Genomic DNA, 20,769 nt, shown 5'->3' with positions numbered 1-20,769 from the left:
CATGTCATGCCTCTCAAAAACAAGTGCGCAACACCGGCGCGAAAATGAGGCTCTGCCTATGATTTGGGAAAGCCCCTAAAGAATAAGGTGTCTAAAACAGTGCCTGCCGATATAATCTTATCAAAATACCCAGATTAAATGATTCCTCAAGGCTAAATATGTGTTAATAATGAATCGATTTAGCCCAGAAAAAGTCTACAGTCTTAATAAGCCCTTGTGAAGCCCTTATTTACTATCTTAATAAACATGGCTTACCGGATCCCATAGGGAAAATGACAGCTTCCAGCATTACATCGTCTTGTTAGAATGTGTCATACCTCAAGCAGCAAGAGACTGCTCACTGTTCCCCCAACTGAAGTTAATTCCTCTCAACAGTCCTGTGTGGAACAGCCATGGATTTTAGTAACGGTTGCTAAAATCATTTTCCTCATACAAACAGAAATCTTCATCTCTTTTCTGTTTCTGAGTAAATAGTACATACCAGCACTATTTTAAAATAACAAACTCTTGATTGAATAATAAAAACTACAGTTAAACACTAAAAAACTCTAAGCCATCTCCGTGGAGATGTTGCCTGTACAACGGCAAAGAGAATGACTGGGGTAGGCGGAGCCTAGGAGGGATCATGTGACCAGCTTTGCTGGGCTCTTTGCCATTTCCTGTTGGGGAAGAGAATATCCCACAAGTAAGGATGACGCCGTGGACCGGACACACCAATGTTGGAGAAATTGCGTTCTTGTGCAATGCTGAATTCAGCCCGCCATAGCCGAGCTGCAGGGACCCGCATGTACGCCTTAGCTTGATAAATCGACCCCAAGGTAATCACAGAGGTTAAAAGTGTATTAATATAACTGTGTTGGTTATGCAAAACTTGGGAATGGGTAATAAAGAGATTATCTATCTTTTCAAACAATAAATATTTTGGAGTTGACTTTCCTTTTAAGATTGTGAATCCTGTACATGTCAAAATATGTCAGACACTTGGGATTTTCCACAGTAGTGAAGCACATCAAACCAATAATCTTGGTAAAATTCTCAATTTTAATACACATCTTGATTTAAAAAAAGAAAAAATGTAATGGCCACAGTCATCGTTGCACTAATCTCTAGGGTAATTATAGTCCATTTTCCCCGGACTAAAAAAGTAATTAGGCTTTAATTATCTACTTGGTTTATAGTTCAGACTACTTCCTGGAGTGTGGTTACTGTTTGTCTAACTAATTAAGCTCGTTTTCATAGCTCCTGGAGTTCTGACTTATAAAGGAAACCCAGACATCATGATACTTAAGTTAATTAGAGAACCACTTCAAAAACATAAATAAGCAGCTCACTGCGGAGAGAGATGCAGCAAAAGGGCTTTTATAAAGTAAACTAAAAAAAGGTACTTACAGGTTGATTTAATATTTTACACTCTTAAAATGATTTTAGTAAATATGTATTACTCTAAGATGTTTTATGCTTTGACCATTGAAGATACTTTATATAATTCTGGTTTTACAAGGACCTAAATAGTAAATATAATTAGTTATAATGCTCTATGCCCTAAGCTCTGCACCTCTGCTATTTTAAGTGCTCCCTAGACCTTATCGCAATAACACGCTGAAGTAGAAAGTAATACGAACAGCAAGCTATAGCCAGAAGTATTTATATGGATAAGGCGGCAAGATCTAGTTTATGTGAATGTCTGTTGCCCATTCAAATTTGTAACTCAAGGCGGAAGCGGATTGGTCTAAGCATAAAGGGACAAGAAAAGAGTCGAGTTAAAGCTTTTTAAAAGGGACATGAAACCGAAATTATTTCTTTCATGATTTGGATTGAGTGTACAATTTTAAACAACTTTTCAATTGACTTTGATTCATGAGAATGATACAACTTAGATAATAGAAGTAAATTGGACAGTTGTTTACAATTGTATGATTTCTCTAAATCATGAAAGAAAAAAATGGGTTTCATATCCCTTTAAAATGTGAACGTTGATTTTAACACAAACAAGTTTGCACATAACTTATCCCTAGGGACAGATTGCTCATTGTTTGATAAAGTCAAGTCCAACGACTTTATCATTAGACAGGGGCATGGCTCTACTTGCATTAAAAAAAAAGTAAAAATATTCTGCCCAGGAACAGACAAAAAAATGTTTTATTTAAATTAAAAAAAAATAATGACTCTAAAAAAAAGATAGGAAAGTCAAATTTCAACTTACCTGATTCAGAAAGAGCAAGTAATTTTAAGACACTTTTAAATTCACTTCTACTTTCAAATGTGCTTTGCTTTCTTGGTATCCCTTGTTGAAAAAGAATACGCACATATCCTGCACTAGTGGGAGCCAGCTGCTGATTGGTGCCTGCACACATTTGTCTCTTGTGATTGGCCAACTAGATGTGTTCAGCTAGCAGATAATATTCATTCAGGATAACAGGAGATTGAAGCAAATTTGATAATAGAACATACAATTTTAATCAAGTTTTCAGTTTACTTCTATCTGAATCACGAAAGAACATTTTGGGGCTTCCTGTTTCTTTAATGTCCTTACAACATATACCCCTATAGACAAGTAACATATGTTAACAAATTATAGAGCCAAATACATTTTGGCTCTATAATACATGGAATTTTAAACAACTTTCCAATTTACTTTTATGTTTTATCAAATTTGCTTTGTTCTCTTGGTATTCTTTATTGATGATTAAACCTAGGTAGGTCACATGCTAATTTACACCACCTCTTATCTCATGTTATTAGCTTTTCACAGCTAGACAGAGCTAGTCCATGTGTGCCATATAGATACAAGGTAATCACAGATGTAAAAAGTATATTAATATAACAGTGTTGGTTATGCAAAACTGGGGAATGGGTAATAAAGGGATTATCTATCTTTAAAAACAACAATAATGTTCAAGTAGGTTGTCCCTTTAAGTAAGGGACTTTTATATAATATAAATAAATAAATAAATAAATAATAGTAGTATTTATGTATTTGTTTCTTTTCAAAGTACAACCAAATTCCATAGATCTGGGAATATGAGTAGGAATAATTATCTGGTAAATAACAGATACATAAAACAAACTAAAACAAGAGGATGACGGCCCTGCTACTGAACAGCTCAGAATCTGTTTGAGAGTCATGGCTCCCTGATTCCCAGGATTTGTTAAACTCTGATGAAGAATAATGATTTGAAAATACTGAAAATACAAAAACAGAATTTATGTTTACCTGATAAATTACTTTCTCCAACGGTGTGTCCGGTCCACGGCGTCATCCTTACTTGTGGGATATTCTCTTCCCCAACAGGAAATGGCAAAGAGCCCAGCAAAGCTGGTCACATGATCCCTCCTAGGCTCCGCCTACCCCAGTCATTCGACCGACGTTAAGGAGGAATATTTGCATAGGAGAAACCATATGGTACCGTGGTGACTGTAGTTAAAGAAAATAAATTATCAGACCTGATTAAAAAAACCAGGGCGGGCCGTGGACCGGACACACCGTTGGAGAAAGTAATTTATCAGGTAAACATAAATTCTGTTTTCTCCAACATAGGTGTGTCCGGTCCACGGCGTCATCCTTACTTGTGGGAACCAATACCAAAGCTTTAGGACACGGATGAAGGGAGGGAGCAAATCAGGTCACCTAAATGGAAGGCACCACGGCTTGCAAAACCTTTCTCCCAAAAATAGCCTCAGAAGAAGCAAAAGTATCAAACTTGTAAAATTTGGTAAAAGTGTGCAGTGAAGACCAAGTCGCTGCCCTACATATCTGATCAACAGAAGCCTCGTTCTTGAAGGCCCATGTGGAAGCCACAGCCCTAGTGGAATGAGCTGTGATTCTTTCGGGAGGCTGCCGTCCGGCAGTCTCGTAAGCCAATCTGATGATGCTTTTAATCCAAAAAGAGAGAGAGGTAGAAGTTGCTTTTTGACCTCTCCTTTTACCGGAATAAACAACAAACAAGGAAGATGTTTGTCTAAAATCCTTTGTAGCATCTAAATAGAATTTTAGAGCGCGAACAACATCCAAATTGTGTAACAAACGTTCCTTCTTTGAAACTGGTTTCGGACACAGAGAAGGTACGATAATCTCCTGGTTAATGTTTTTGTTAGAAACAACTTTTGGAAGAAAACCAGGTTTAGTACGTAAAACCACCTTATCTGCATGGAACACCAGATAAGGAGGAGAACACTGCAGAGCAGATAATTCTGAAACTCTTCTAGCAGAAGAAATTGCAACTAAAAACAAAACTTTCCAAGATAATAACTTAATATCAACGGAATGCAAGGGTTCAAACGGAACCCCCTGAAGAACTGAAAGAACTAAATTGAGACTCCAAGGAGGAGTCAAAGGTTTGTAAACAGGCTCAATTCTAACCAGAGCCTGAACAAAGGCTTGAACATCTGGCACAGCGGCCAGCTTTTTGTGAAGTAACACAGACAAGGCAGAAATCTGTCCCTTCAGGGAACTTGCAGATAATCCTTTTTCCAATCCTTCTTGAAGGAAGGATAGAATCCTAGGAATCTTAACCTTGTCCCAAGGGAATCCTTTAGATTCACACCAACAGATATATTTTTTCCAAATTTTGTGGTAAATCTTTCTAGTTACAGGCTTTCTGGCCTGAACAAGAGTATCGATAACAGAATCTGAGAATCCTCGCTTCGATAAGATCAAGCGTTCAATCTCCAAGCAGTCAGCTGGAGTGAAACCAGATTCGGATGTTCGAACGGACCCTGAACAAGAAGGTCTCGTCTCAAAGGTAGCTTCCAAGGAGGAGCCGATGACATATTCACCAGATCTGCGTACCAAGTCCTGCGTGGCCACGCAGGAGCTATCAAGATCACCGACGCCCTCTCCTGATTGATCCTGGCTACCAGCCTGGGGATGAGAGGAAACGGCGGGAACACATAAGCTAGTTTGAAGGTCCAAGGTGCTACTAATGCATCCACTAGAGCCGCCTTGGGATCCCTGGATCTGGACCCGTAGCAAGGAACTTTGAAGTTCTGACGAGAGGCCATCAGATCCATGTCTGGAATGCCCCACAGCTGAGTGACTTGGGCAAAGATTTCCGGATGGAGTTCCCACTCCCCCGGATGCAATGTCTGACGACTCAGAAAATCCGCTTCCCAATTTTCCACTCCTGGGATGTGGATAGCAGACAGGTGGCAGGAGTGAGACTCCGCCCATAGAATGATTTTGGTCACTTCTTCCATCGCCAGGGAACTCCTTGTTCCCCCCTGATGGTTGATGTACGCAACAGTTGTCATGTTGTCTGATTGAAACCGTATGAACTTGGCCCTCGCTAGCTGAGGCCAAGCCTTGAGAGCATTGAATATCGCTCTCAGTTCCAGAATATTTATCGGTAGAAGAGATTCTTCCCGAGACCAAAGACCCTGAGCTTTCAGGGATCCCCAGACCGCGCCCCAGCCCATCAGACTGGCGTCGGTCGTGACAATGACCCACTCTGGTCTGCGGAATGTCATCCCTCGTGACAGGTTGTCCAGGGACAGCCACCAACGGAGTGAGTCTCTGGTCCTCTGATTTACTTGTATCTTCGGAGACAAGTCTGTATAGTCCCCATTCCACTGACTGAGCATGCACAGTTGTAATGGTCTTAGATGAATGCATGCAAAAGGAACTATGTCCATTGCCGCTACCATCAACCCGATCACTTCCATGCACTGAGCTATGGAAGGAAGAGGAACGGAATGAAGTATCCGACAAGAGTCTAGAAGTTTTGTTTTTCTGGCCTCTGTCAGAAAAATCCTCATTTCTAAGGAGTCTATTATTGTTCCCAAGAAGGGAACCCTTGTTGACGGAGATAGAGAACTCTTTTCCACGTTCACTTTCCATCCGTGAGATCTGAGAAAGGCCAGGACAATGTCCGTGTGAGCCTTTGCTTGAGGAAGGGACGACGCTTGAATCAGAATGTCGTCCAAGTAAGGTACTACAGCAATGCCCCTTGGTCTTAGCACAGCTAGAAGGGACCCTAGTACCTTTGTGAAAATCCTTGGAGCAGTGGCTAATCCGAAAGGAAGCGCCACGAACTGGTAATGTTTGTCCAGGAATGCGAACCTCGGGAACCGATGATGTTCCTTGTGGATAGGAATATGTAGATACGCATCCTTTAAATCCACCGTGGTCATGAATTGACCTTCCTGGATGGAAGGAAGAATAGTTCGAATGGTTTCCATCTTGAACGATGGAACCTTGAGAAACTTGTTTAAGATCTTGAGATCTAAGATTGGTCTGAACGTTCCCTCTTTTTTGGGAACTATAAACAGATTGGAGTAGAACCCCATCCCTTGTTCTCTTAATGGAACGGGATGAATCACTCCCATTTTTAACAGGTCTTCTACACAATGTAAGAATGCCTGTCTTTTTATGTGGTCTGAGGACAACTGAGACCTGTGGAACCTCCCCCTTGGGGGAAGTCCCTTGAATTCCAGAAGATAACCTTGGGAGACTATTTCTAGCGCCCAAGGATCCAGAACATCTCTTGCCCAAGCCTGAGCGAAGAGAGAGAGTCTGCCCCCCACCAGATCCGGTCCCGGATCGGGGGCCAACATTTCATGCTGTCTTGGTAGCAGTGGCAGGTTTCTTGGCCTGCTTTCCCTTGTTCCAGCCTTGCATTGGTCTCCAAGCTGGCTTGGCTTGAGAAGTATTACCCTCTTGCTTAGAGGACGTAGCACTTTGGGCTGGTCCGTTTCTGCGAAAGGGACGAAAATTAGGTTTATTTTTTGCCTTGAAAGGCCGATCCTGAGGAAGGGCGTGGCCCTTACCCCCAGTGATATCCGAGATAATCTCTTTCAAGTCAGGGCCAAACAGCGTTTTCCCCTTGAAAGGAATGTTAAGTAGCTTGTTCTTGGAAGACGCATCAGCCGACCAAGATTTCAACCAAAGCGCTCTGCGCGCCACAATAGCAAACCCAGAATTCTTAGCCGCTAACCTAGCCAATTGCAAAGTGGCGTCTAGGGTGAAAGAATTAGCCAATTTGAGAGCATTGATTCTGTCCATAATCTCCTCATAAGGAGGAGAATCACTGTCGACCGCCTTTATCAGCTCATCGAACCAGAAACATGCGGCTGTAGCGACAGGGACAATGCATGAAATTGGTTGTAGAAGGTAACCCTGCTGAACAAACATCTTTTTAAGCAAACCTTCTAATTTTTTATCCATAGGATCTTTGAAAGCACAACTATCCTCTATGGGTATAGTGGTGCGTTTGTTTAAAGTGGAAACCGCTCCCTCGACCTTGGGCACTGTCTGCCATAAGTCCTTTCTGGGGTCGACCATAGGAAACAATTTTTTAAATATGGGGGGAGGGACGAAAGGAATACCGGGCCTTTCCCATTCTTTATTAACAATGTCCGCCACCCGCTTGGGTATAGGAAAAGCTTCTGGGAGCCCCGGCACCTCTAGGAACTTGTCCATTTTACATAGTTTCTCTGGGATGACCAACTTGTCACAATCATCCAGAGTGGATAATACCTCCTTAAGCAGAATGCGGAGATGTTCCAACTTAAATTTAAATGCAATCACATCAGGTTCAGCTTGTTGAGAAATGTTCCCTGAATCAGTAATTTCTCCCTCAGACAAAACCTCCCTGGCCCCATCAGACTGAGTTAGGGGCCCTTCAGAAATATTAATATCAGCGTCGTCATGCTCTTCAGTATCTAAAACAGAGCAGTCGCGCTTACGCTGATAAGTGTTCATTTTGGCTAAAATGTTTTTGACAGAATTATCCATTACAGCCGTTAATTGTTGCATAGTAAGGAGTATTGGCGCGCTAGATGTACTAGGGGCCTCCTGAGTGGGCAAGACTCGTGTAGACGAAGGAGGGAATGATGCAGTACCATGCTTACTCCCCTCACTTGAGGAATCATCTTGGGCATCATTGTCATTGTCACATAAATCACATTTATTTAAATGAATAGGAATTCTGGCTTCCCCACATTCAGAACACAGTCTATCTGGTAGTTCAGACATGTTAAACAGGCATAAACTTGATAACAAGTACAAAAAACGTTTTAAAATAAAACCGTTACTGTCACTTTAAATTTTAAACTGAACACACTTTATTACTGCAAATGCGAAAAAACATGAAGGAATTGTTCAAAATTCACCAAATTTTCACCACAGTGTCTTAAAGCCTTAAAAGTATTGCACATCAAATTTGGAAGCTTTAACCCTTAAAATAACGGAACCGGAGCCGTTTTGAACTTTAACCCCTTTACAGACCCTGGTATCTGCTTTGCTGAGACCCAACCAAGCCCCAAGGGGAATACGATACCAAATGACGCCTTCATAAAGTCTTTTCTAAGTATCAGAGCTCCTCTCACATGCGACTGCATGCCATGCCTCTCAAAAACAAGTGCGCAACACCGGCGCGAAAATGAGGCTCTGCCTATGCTTTGGGAAAGCCCCTAAAGAATAAGGAGTCTAAAACAGTGCCTGCCGATATTATTATATCAAAATACCCAGATAAAATGATTCCTCAAGGCTAAATATGTGTTAATAATCAATCGATTTAGCCCAAAAAAAGTCTACAGTCTTAATAAGCCCTTTTTGAAGCCCTTATTTACAATCGTAATAAACATGGCTTACCGGATCCCAGAGGGAAAATGACAGCTTCCAGCATTACATCGTCTTGTTAGAATGTGTCATACCTCAAGCAGCAAGAGACTGCTCACTGTTCCCCCAACTGAAGTTAATTGCTCTCAACAGTCCTGTGTGGAACAGCCATGGATTTTAGTGACGGTTGCTAAAATCATTTTCCTCATACAAACAGAAATCTTCATCTCTTTTCTGTTTCTGAGTAAATAGTACATACCAGCACTATTTCAAAATAACAAACTCTTGATTGAATAATAAAAACTACAGTTAAACACTAAAAAACTCTAAGCCATCTCCGTGGAGATGTTGCCTGTACAACGGCAAAGAGAATGACTGGGGTAGGCGGAGCCTAGGAGGGATCATGTGACCAGCTTTGCTGGGCTCTTTGCCATTTCCTGTTGGGGAAGAGAATATCCCACAAGTAAGGATGACGCCGTGGACCGGACACACCTATGTTGGAGAAATAATCCACAGTATGATAGACATAGAGAACATCTTTTTATGGTAACAGAAGAACTGAATATAGACAGACGTATAGTAATTTAGGTGTATATACAGGAGTTTATACAGATCATGTAGAACAGGGGTGTCAAACTCATTTTAGTCGCGGGCCATTTTCCATACAAGTACAACTCACGTGGGCCACACTACCTACATATCTTGTCATTGCTAAACAGTGCAGTGGCATTTGCTATAACTGTATAGATTTCAAAACATTGTGTTCTGTAACTCCTAATTAACTTACTCTGGCTTGAGGAAATGCGCTCTAATGCTTTTAAGAAGGTGAGACACACGCTCCACGTGTGACCCACTGTTTATAATAGTGATAGACATACCTGTTGTACATAATATAAAATAAATACATAGAAATATATATAAAGTATGTGATTTTAGTTAAAGAGAAAATGATGGAAAGGAATGGACAGAAATTATGTGGGAAATCAGTGCTACCATAGTAATGAACTGCATGTGTTAAAGAAATCATTATGCACTTATCTGTCTTTTTCTTTTTAATAACGTATGTTTTAATGTATGTGCATCCCTAACAGTAAGCGCACTTGCTCTTTAAGTAATAAGCATATTATAATTCATATTTTTCATGGAGGTGGCGTGGGCCGCACAAAATTAGGTTGAGGGCCGCATGAGGCCCGCTGGCCGCCAGTTTGACACCCCTGATGTAGAATCTCAGGTCTCATCCAGTGTGTTTCAGGACCAAGACAATCCTAGCACTAATTCACAGTTAAACAGTTTGACTAATTACCTTTCATATAAAGCTGTGACCTGAATACAACAAACAGGTGTGTAGATAAGCTGAATCATCACATTAGTTCTATTTATTTAATTAAATGGGTTTGGCTACTGGTATTAGAAAGTCTCTATACAATAATATAAGATGAATAGCCGCAGAATTTAATTAGCTGTCAGTGTGAAAATATATACAAATAGTTAGTATAGTTAGTACAATTTACCTGTGTCCAGTGTGGTAAACAACAGAGGAAATCCCTTGAGAATAATGGTACCCAAAATTAAAACTGTGGCTCTCCTGATAACTTTGCTTGGCCCCGACACTAAAAAATAAAGAAATAAGAGTGTTAGTTTAGCAAGAAGTTCCAATTCAAAACAAAATACTGAAATATTCTAGCGCAGAAATGACATACTTAAAGGGATAGTGTACACTAAACGTTTTATAGTTAGTACCTTAAATCACCATTAATAAATATAGTCCATCCAGATTTAATTCTTCAATAAAGCATTCGTTTTTATATATATATATATATATTAATTTTTTTTAAATATGTTAGTTTGTTTAAAGCCCCTAAACAACCCTATATTGTCAGATGATACGTTTGTAACCTGCTTGTTCCCAGCTTTGCCAAGCTGAATTTAATTTGAATATGTTCAAAGTATTTTAAGTACCTTCTTATTTTCCTACTTTACTTCATGCAGTGGCATTTAAACTAAATCGGATACCAGTATAATAAACACAAGTAATAAGATAACTTATTTTACAGTAAGTTTCCTGCTCCAGGTCACTAAAGATATGTTAATCGATACCCAGGTAAATCACTGTATTAGATAAACCTCTAAAATAGGTCTCTTAATTATATTATGTATATTCATAACCATGAAGCTTAAAAGGACAGGCTAATTGTTTTTTTTTTGTTTATTTATTGTTTAAAAAGTTAGATAATGCCTTTACTACCCATTCCCCAGCTTTGAAAAACAAACATTGTTATATTAACCCTTTCGTGACAGGGTTAAAGTGCCTACATCGGAACACCTGTTCCGATGTAGACAAATTGAAACTACGCGATCGTATGTTAATCGATACCCAGGTAAATCACTGTATTAGATAAACCTCTAAAATAGGTCTCTTAATTATATTATGTATATTCATAACCATGAAGCTTAAAAGGACAGGCTAATTGTTTTTTTTTTGTTTATTTATTGTTTAAAAAGTTAGATAATGCCTTTACTACCCATTCCCCAGCTTTGAAAAACAAACATTGTTATATTAACCCTTTCGTGACAGGGTTAAAGTGCCTACATCGGAACACCTGTTCCGATGTAGACAAATTGAAACTACGCGATCGTGCATACGATCGCGAGATTTCAATTATTGGATCGCATCTGGGGGGCGTCCCTACAACCCTAGGTACGCCCTCCAGACCGCGATCAAGTCCTTGAAGCAAAGAAGGCTTCAGGACAGCCGTTTGTTATGACGTTCTATTCCGTCATAACGGCTTTAAAGCCCAGTGTAAATATGACGGAATAGAACGGCATAACGGCGTTAAAAGGTTAATATACTTTATAACATTTAAACCTCTAAATTTCTGACTGTTTCTAAGCCACTACAGACAGTCCCTTAATCACATGCTTTTTTATTAGCTTTTCACAGCTAGACAGTACTAGCTCATGTGTGTCATATAGATCAGTGTTTTTCAACCAGTGTGCCGTGAGAGATCCTCAGGTGTGCCACGGCAGACTGACAACAGTGAGGGGTGTCCCTCTTTCAAATTTTGAAATATTGGGAGGTATGTGACAGGCTCATCAGGCATCATTTCCAACCATGACATTGACATTCATTCACAGACAATCATTATGATTGTTTGTGAAAGAATGTCAATATGTCATGTATAGTTTGTAGGAGGCATGGCATGACAGCACAGTACAGCGTGTGTGTGTATGTATATGTATATATATATACTGTATATATATCCTGTATTAGGCTACAATGTGTGATTTTGTAAAATTTTGGGATGGTGGTGTGCCGCAGGATTTTTTAATGTAAAAAAAGTGTGCCACGACAAAAAAAAGGTTGCAAATCACTGATATAGATAACATTGTGCTCAATTCCGTGGAGTTATTTATGAAGCAGCACTTGGCTAAAATGCAAGTTTGTAAATAGCACTGAGATACAAGGTAATCACAGAGGTAAAAAGTATATTAATATAACTGTGTTGGTTAGGTAAATCTGGGGAATGGGTAATAAAGGGATTATCTAGCTTTTTTAAAATTACATTTTTTTGGGTAGACTGTCCCTTTAAGCTACATTATTTACATCCACTACCCAGGTCTTTTTCTTGCTGTAATATATATCCACCATGATAATCATCATACAGAAGATATGGTTCTTCAAGTGTCTATAAACTGATTGAAAGATAGATAGATAGATAGATAGATAGATAGATAGATAGATAGAGATTGTGTGGAACCCACGGTGGAAAGACATCTCTGTGAGTGAGAGAACACCAGGGTGTAGAAAAAGACCAGGGGCAACAAGCAAAGTTACAGTCACCAAGTGTCTGCCATAGACAGCCTCGGGACTGTTAACGAGAGAGTGTGCGACAGGAGAGCTGCATATAGGTTTGCCACCTCGGCCATGTGTTCCACCTCGGCACATGCTGCAAGGTGTGCAGGGAGGAACATGAATAGTGTTGTCTAGATTCACTATTCGTGTGCTGTCCAGGTGAGCAGTGCATGTTCCTCTCTGCACACCCTGCAGCATGTGTAACTCAAAAGTGTCCAGGAAAACATGGCTGAGGTGGCAACCCTAGCTGCATAAGACTATCCTGAACTAGCATGTGCATTTCCATATATTGTCGCATGCGGACTATTTATATAAGTGGGCACCTAATGCTATTTTCCAAGACACATAGGATTGGCAGAGAGTTGTGGTGTCTGGAGATGTTGGCTCAGCCCTTCTCTAAGTGAAGTCCTAATCAGTCACACACACACACATTAGAAATAAACACCTAGATTACGAGTTTTGCGTTAAAAGGGGTGCGGTTAACGAGCAGTTTTCCCTCACCGCTCACCTACAGACAACAACGGTATTATGGGTTTTTAGAAACCCGGCGTTAGCCGCAGAAAAGTGAGCGGAGAGCAAAATTTTGCTCCACATCTCACCTCAATACCAGCGCTGCTTACGGTAGCGGTGAGCTGGTAAAACGTGCTCATGCACGATTTCCCCATAGGAATCAATGGGGCAAAGCCGGCTGAAAAAAAAACTAACACCTGCAAAAAAGCAGCGTTCAGCTCTTAACGCAGCCCCATTGATTCCTATGGGGAAATACTTTTAATGTCTACACCTAACACCCTAACATGAACCCGAGTCTAAACACCCCTAATCTTACACTTATTAACCTCTAATCTGCAGCCCCCAACACCTGCATAATATTATTAACCCCTAATCTGCCGCTCCGGACACCTCCGCCACCTACATTATACTTATTAACCCCTAATCTGATGCTCCCAACATCGCCGACATCTGCAGTATATTTATTAACCCCTAATCTGCCGCCCCCAACCTACACTTATTAACCCCTAATCTGCCGCTCCCAATGTCGCCACCACTATAATAAAGTTATTAACCCCTAAACCTAAGTCTAACCCTAACCCCACCTAACTTAAATATAATTTAAATAAATCTAAATAAAATAACTACAATTAACTAAGTATTAGTTTTAAATAGGAATAATTTAGTGAATTGTAGTAATTTTATTTAGATTTATTTAAATTATATTTAAGTTAGGGGGTGTTAGGGTTAGACTTAGATTTAGGGGTTAATACATTTAATATAGTTGCGGCAACGTTGGGAGCGGCAGATTAGGGGTTAATAAATGTAGGTAGGTGTCGGCGATGTTAGGGACGGCAGATTAGGGGTTAATAAAATTTAACTATTGTTTGTGATGCGGGAGGGTGGCGATTTAGGGGTTAATATATTTTTTATAGTGGCGGCGATGTCCGGTTCGGCAGATTAGGGGTCAAAAATTTTTTTTAGTGTTTACGATGTGGGGGGGGGGGGGGGGCTCGGTTTAGGGGTTAATAGGTAGTTTATGGGTGTTAGTGTACTTTTTAGCACTTTAGTTAAGAGTTTTATACTATGGCGTTAGCCCAAAAAACTCTTAACTACTGACTTTTAAATGCGGTATCAGTCTTGACAGGAGAGGCTGTACCGCTCACTTTTTGGAAGACTCGTAATACCGGCGTTATGCAAGTCCCATTGAAAATATAGGATACGCAATTGACGTAAGTGGATTTGCGGTATTTTCGAGTCTGACCAAAAAAGTGAGTGGTGAGCCTGTCATTTAAAGACTCTTAATACCAGCGGGAGTTAAAAAGCAGCGTTGGGACCTCCCAACGCTGCTTTTTAACCCTAACACACAACTCATAATCTAGCCGAAAATGTTCATGGTAAAATATCTTAGATTACTTAAATATACTTTTCATGGCAAAGTCATATTTTATTTATTCTGATAATTTTTCATACAATCAATGATTGCTTTGATAAGTGTACACTGTCCCATTAAAGGAACAGTAAAAACTATGAGACAGAATTCTTACTATGCAAATTTCTTAAATATGCATAGTAAGACAACTTTGCAATATACTTTCATTATTTATTAAGTCCACTTTTACTGTACTTTAGGTCTGAATACTGTGAATTTTCCATTCCTGAAAATTAAGAGAGTACATGGCAGGCTTCACATGCCTAATCTTGCCAAATGTCGGTCCCTAATTTGCAGTTTGTTCCTCCTACTGCACGTGTCAACAGCAAGTCCTTTTCATACCACATTGATAAATACAGGGTTGATGAGCTACTGTCCTTTTGCTCAGTTACACACAACTTTCAGTTTGTGTGAATTTTCTTTTAAAGGGATATAAAATGCAATAAGAAAAACATAATTTATGCTTACCTGATAAATTTATTTCTCTTGTAGTGTATCCAGTCCACAGATCATCCATTACTTGTGGGATATTCTCCTTCCCAACAGGAAGTTGCAAGAGGATCACCCACAGCAGAGCTGCTATTTAGCTCCTCCCCTCACTGCCATATCCAGTCATTCGACCGAAACAAGCCGAGAAAGGAGAAACCATAGGGTGCAGTGGTGACTGTAGTTTAATTAAATTTTAGACCTGCCTGAAAAGGACAGGGCGGGCCGTGGACTGGATACACTACAAGAGAAATACATTTATCAGGTAAGCATAAATTATGTTTTCTCTTGTTAAGTGTATCCAGTCCACGGATCATCCATTACTTGTGGGATACCAATACCAAAGCTAAAGTACACGGATGATGGGAGGGACAAGGCAGGAACTTAAACGGAAGGAACCACTGCCTGTAGAACCTTTCTCCCAAAAACAGCCTCCGAAGAAGCAAAAGTATCAAATTTGTAAAAATTGGAAAAATTATGAAGGGAAGACCAAGTTGCAGCCTTGCAAATCTGTTCAACAGAGGCCTCATTTTTAAAGGCCCAGGTGGAAGCCACAGCTCTAGTAGAATGAGCTGTAATCCTTTCAGGAGGCTGCTGTCCAGCAGTCTCATAGGCTAAAAGGATAATACTCCGAAGCCAATAAGAAAGAGAGGTTGCCGAGGCCTTCAGACCTCTCCTCTGTCCAGAGTAAATGACAAACAGGTTAGATGTTTGGCGAAAATCTTTAGTAGCCTGTAAGTAAAACTTCAAGGCACGGACTACGTCTAGATTATGCAAAAGACGTTCCTTATTTGAAGAAGGATTAGGACATAATGATGGAACAACAATCTCTTGATTGATATTCTTGTTAGAAACCACCTTAGGTAAAAACCCAGGTTTTGTACGCAGAACAACTTTATCTGAATGAAAGATCAGATAAGGAGAATCACAATGTAAGGCAGATAACTCAGAGACTCTTCGAGCCGAGGAAATAGCCATCAGAAAAAGAACTTTCCATGAAAGAAGTTTGATATCAATAGAATGAAGGGGTTCAAACGGAACCCCTTGAAGAACTTTAATAACCAAGTTTAAGCTCCATGGAGGAGCAACAGGTTTAAACACAGGCTTAATTCTAACTAAAGCCTGACAAAATGCCTGAACGTCTGGAACTTCTGCCAGACGCTTGTGTAAAAGAATAGACAGATCAGAAATCTGTCCCTTTAAAGAACTAGCTGATAATCCTTTGTCCAAACCCTCTTGGAGGAAGGACAATATCCTAGAAATACTCACCCTACTCCATGAGTAATTCTTGGTTTCACACCAATGAAGATATTTACGCCATATCTTGTGGTAAATTTTCCTGGTGACAGGCTTTCGTGCCTGTATTAAGGTATCAATTACTGACTCGGAGAAGCCACGCTTTGATAGGATCAAGCGTTCAATCTCCATGCAGTCAGTCTCAGAGAAAGTACATTCGGATGATTGAAAGGACCTTGTATTAGAAGGTCTTGTCTCAGAGGCAGAGTCCATGGTGGAAAGGATGACATGTCCACTAGGTCTGCATACCAGGTCCTGCGTGGCCACGCAGGCGCTATCAATATCACTGATGCTCTTTCCTGCTTGATTTTGGCAATCAGACGAGGGAGCAGAGGAAACGGTGGAAACACATAAGCCAGGTTGAAGAACCAAGGCGCTGCTAGAGCATCTATCAGTGCTGCTTCTGGGTCCCTGGACCTGGATCCGTAACAAGGAAGCTTGGCGTTCTGGCGAGACGCCATGAGATCCAATTCTGGTTTGCCCCAACGGAGAACCAATTGAGCAAACACCTCCGGATGGAGTTCCCATTCCCCCGGATGAAAAGTCTGACGACTTAGAAAATCCGCCTCCCAGTTCTCTACACCTGGGATATGGATCGCTGACAGGTGGCAAGAGTGAGTCTCTGCCCAGCGAATTATCTTGGAGACTTCTGACATCGCTAGGGGACTCCTGGTTCCCCCTTGATGGTTGATGTAAGCCACAGTCGTGATGTTGTCCGACTGAAATCTGATGAACCTCAGTGTTGCTAGCTGAGGCCAAGCCAGAAGAGCATTGAATATTGCTCTTAACTCCAGAATATTTATTGGGAGGAGTTTCTCCTCCTGAGTCCATGAACCCTGAGCCTTCAGGGAGTTCCAGACTGCACCCCAACCTAGAAGGCCGGCATCTGTTGTTACAATTGTCCAATCTGGTCTGCGAAAAGTCATACCCTTGGACAGATGGGCCCGAGATAACCACCAGAGAAGAGAATCTCTGGTTTCCTGATCCAGGTTTAGTAGAGGGGACAAATCTGTGTAATCCCCATTCCACTGACTGAGCATGCATAATTGTAGCGGTCTGAGATGCAGGCGCGCGAATGGCACTATGTCCATCGCCGCTACCATTAAGCGATTACTTCCATGCACTGAGCCACCGTGGGGCGCGGAATGGAGTGAAGAACACGACAAGCATTTAGAAGTTTTGATAACCTGGACTCCATGCGTAAATTTTCATAACTACAGAATCTATTAGAGTCCCTAGGAAGGAAACCCTCATGAGAGGAGATAGAGAACTCTTTTCTTCGTTCACTTTCCACCCATGCGACCTCAGGAATGCCAGAACTATCTCTGTATGAGATTTGGCAATTTGAAAGCTTGACGCCTGTATCAGGATATCGTCCAGGTAAGGAGCCACCGCTATGCCTCGCGGTCTTAGGACCGCCAGAAGTGAGCCCAGAACCTTTGTAAAAATTCTTGGGGCTGTAGCCAACCTGAATGGAAGAGCTACAAATTGGTAATGCCTGTCTAGAAAGGCAAACCTCAGGAACTGATGATGATTCTTGTGAATCGGAATGTGAAGGTAGGCATCCTTTAAGTCCACTGTGGTCATGTACTGACCCTCTTGGATCATGGGTAGGCTGACCATATTGCCGCTTTAAAAAGGGACACATATGAAAAATACATATGTCAGGGCTTTTTTCAGGGCTGTTTAAAGAAATGTTTTGTATAAGAACCCTGACATATGTATTTTTCATATGTGTTCCTTCTTAAAGCGGCAATATGGTCAGCCTAATCATGGGTAAAATGTTTTTTTTTTGTTTAGGATCTTTAAATCCAAAATTGGTCTGAAGGTTCCCTCTTTTTTGGGAACCACAAACAGATTTGAATAAAACCCCTGTCCTTGTTCCGTCCACGGAACTGGATGGATCACTCCCATTACAAGGAGATCTTGTACGCAGCTTAGGAATGCCTCTTTCTTTATCTGGTTTGCAGATAATCTTGAAAGGTGAAATCTCCCTTGTGGAGGAGAAGCTTTGAAGTCCAGAAGATATCCCTGAGATATGATCTCCAACGCCCAGGGATCCTGAACATCTCTTGCCCACGCCTGGACGAAGAGAGAGAGTCTGCCCCCTACTAGATCCGTTGTCGGATAGGGGGCCCCTCCTTCATGCTGTCTTAGAGGCAGCAGCAGGCTTTCTGGCCTGCTTGCCCTTGTTCCAGGACTGGTTAGGTTTCCAGGCCTGCATGTTTGAGCAAAAGTTCCCTCTTGTTTTGAAGCAGAGGAGGTTGATGCTGCACCTGCCTTGAAATTTCGAAAGGCATGAAAATTAGACTGTTTGGCCTTTGATTTGGCCCTGTCCTGAGGAAGGGTATGACCCTTACCTCCAGTAATGTCAGCAATAATTTCTTTCAAACCAGGCCCAAATAAGGTCTGCCCCTTGAAAGGAATGTTGAGCAATTTAGACTTTGAAGTCACATCAGCTGACCAGGATTTGAGCCATAGCGCCCTACGCGCCTGGATGGCGAATCCGGAATTCTTAGTCGTTAGTTTAGTCAAATGAACAATGGCATCAGAAACAAATGAGTTAGCTAGCTTAAGAGTTCTAAGCTTGTCAACAATTTCAGTCAATGGAGCTGTATGGATGGCCTCTTCCAGGGCCTCAAACCAGAATGCCGCCGCAGCAGTGACAGGCGCAATGCATGCATTGGGCTGTAAAATAAAACCTTGTTGAATAAACATTTTCTTAAGGTAACCCTCTAATTTTTTATCCATTGGATGTGAAAAAACACAACTGTCCTCAACCGGGATAGTGGTACGCTTTGCTAAAGTAGAAACTGCTCCCTCCACCTTAGGGACAGTCTGCCATAAGTCCCGTGTAGTGGCATCTATTGGAAAAAAATTTCTAAATATAGGAGGTGGGGAAAAGGGCACACCGGGCCTATCCCACTCCTTACTAATAATTTCTGTAAGCCTTTTAGGTATTGGAAAAACATCAGTACTCACCGGCACTGCATAGTATTTATCCAGCCTACACAATTTCTCTGGCACTGCAATTGTGTCACAGTCATTCAGAGCAGCTAATACCTCCCCAAGCAATACACGGAGGTTCTCAAGCTTAAATTTAAAATTAGAAATCTCTGAATCAGGTCTCCCCGATTCAGAGACGTCACCCACAGACTGAAGTTCTCTGTCCTCAGGTTCTGCATATTGTGACGCAGTATCAGACATGGCTCTTACAGCATCTACGCGCTCTGTATCTCGTCTAACCCCAGAGCTATCGCGCTTGCCCCTCAATTCAGGCAATCTGGATAATACCTCTGACAGGGTATTATTCATGATTGCAGCCATGTCTTGCAAAGTAATCGCTATGGGCGTCCCTGATGTACTTGGCGCCATATTAGCGTGCGTCCCTTGAGCGGGAGGCGAAGGGCCCGACACGTGGGGAGAGTTAGTCGGCATAACTTCCCCCTCGACAGACCCCTCTGGTGACAATTCTTTTATAGATAAAGACTGATCTTTACTGTTTAAGGTGAAATCAATACATTTAGTACACATTCTCCTATGGGGCTCCACCATGGCTTTTAAACATTATGAACAAGTATCCTCTGTTTCAGACATGTTTGTACAGACTAGCAATGAGACTAGCAAGCTTGGAAAACACTTTAAAGCAAGTTAACAAGCAATATAAAAAAACGTTACTGTGCCTCTAAGAGAAACAAATTTTGAAAAAATTTGAAATAACAGTGAAAAAAGGCAGTTACACCAACAAAATTTTTACAGTGTATGTAACAAGTCAGCAGAGCATTGCACCCACTTGCAAATGGATGATTAACCCCTTAATAACAAAAACAGAATAATAAATGACAAAAACGTTTTTTAAACACATTCACAACAACTGCCACAGTCTACTGTGATTGTTACCCTCCTCAAACACGACTTTGAAGCCTTTTGAGCCCTTCAGAGATGTCCTGTATCATGCAGAGGGAAGCTGAATGTCTCTGTCAGTATTTTTAGCTGCACAGAAAAACACTAAAATAGGCCCTTCCCACTCATATTGCAACAGTGGAAAGCCTGTTACTAGGCAAAAATCAAGCCAGCCATGTGGAAAAAAAAACTAGGCCCCAATAAGTTTTGTCACCAAACATATATAAAAACGATTAACATGATAGCAAATGTTTTATATTACACTTTTATAAGAGTATGTATCTCTGTTAATAAGCCTGATACCAGTCACTATCACTGCATTTAAGGCTTAACTTACATTAATCCGGTATCAGCAGCATTTTTCTAGCAAATTCCATCCCTAGAAATATGTTAACTGCACATACCTTATTACAGGAAAACCTGCACGCTATTCCCCCTCTGAAGTTACCTCACTCCTCAGAATATGTGAGAACAGCAAAGGATCTTAGTTACTTCTGCTAAGATCATAGAAATCACTGGCAGATTCTTCTTCTAATGCTGCCTGAGATGAAACAGTACACTCCGGTACCATTTAAAAATAACAAACTTTTGATTGAAGTTAAAAAACTAACTATAATACACCACTCTCCTCTTACTACGTCCATCTTTGTTGAGAGTTGCAAGAGAATGACTGGATATGGCAGTGAGGGGAGGAGCTATATAGCAGCTCTGCTGTGGGTGATCCTCTTGCAACTTCCTGTTGGGAAGGAGAAT

General features: G+C 41.0%; 1 protein-coding gene across 3 annotated transcripts in view; it reads right to left on the bottom strand.

The window, feature by feature from the left end:
- NBAS (NBAS subunit of NRZ tethering complex) overlaps positions 1-20,769 on the bottom strand; it is a 1,903,611-nt gene that overhangs the window by 1,697,753 nt on the left and 185,089 nt on the right. For all 3 annotated transcript variants that reach the window (XM_053709663.1, XM_053709664.1, XM_053709665.1), the window contains exon 9: positions 10,069-10,167. In XM_053709663.1, coding sequence (XP_053565638.1) covers positions 10,069-10,167 — 99 coding nt within the window. The remainder of the gene's footprint in view (positions 1-10,068; positions 10,168-20,769) is intronic.

Source organism: Bombina bombina, chromosome 4 (assembly GCF_027579735.1).
Source record: "Bombina bombina isolate aBomBom1 chromosome 4, aBomBom1.pri, whole genome shotgun sequence".
Lineage (NCBI taxonomy): Eukaryota > Metazoa > Chordata > Amphibia > Anura > Bombinatoridae > Bombina > Bombina bombina.
Note: the sequence above shows the minus strand (reverse complement) of the source record. Positions and strands in the feature narration are given on the sequence as shown.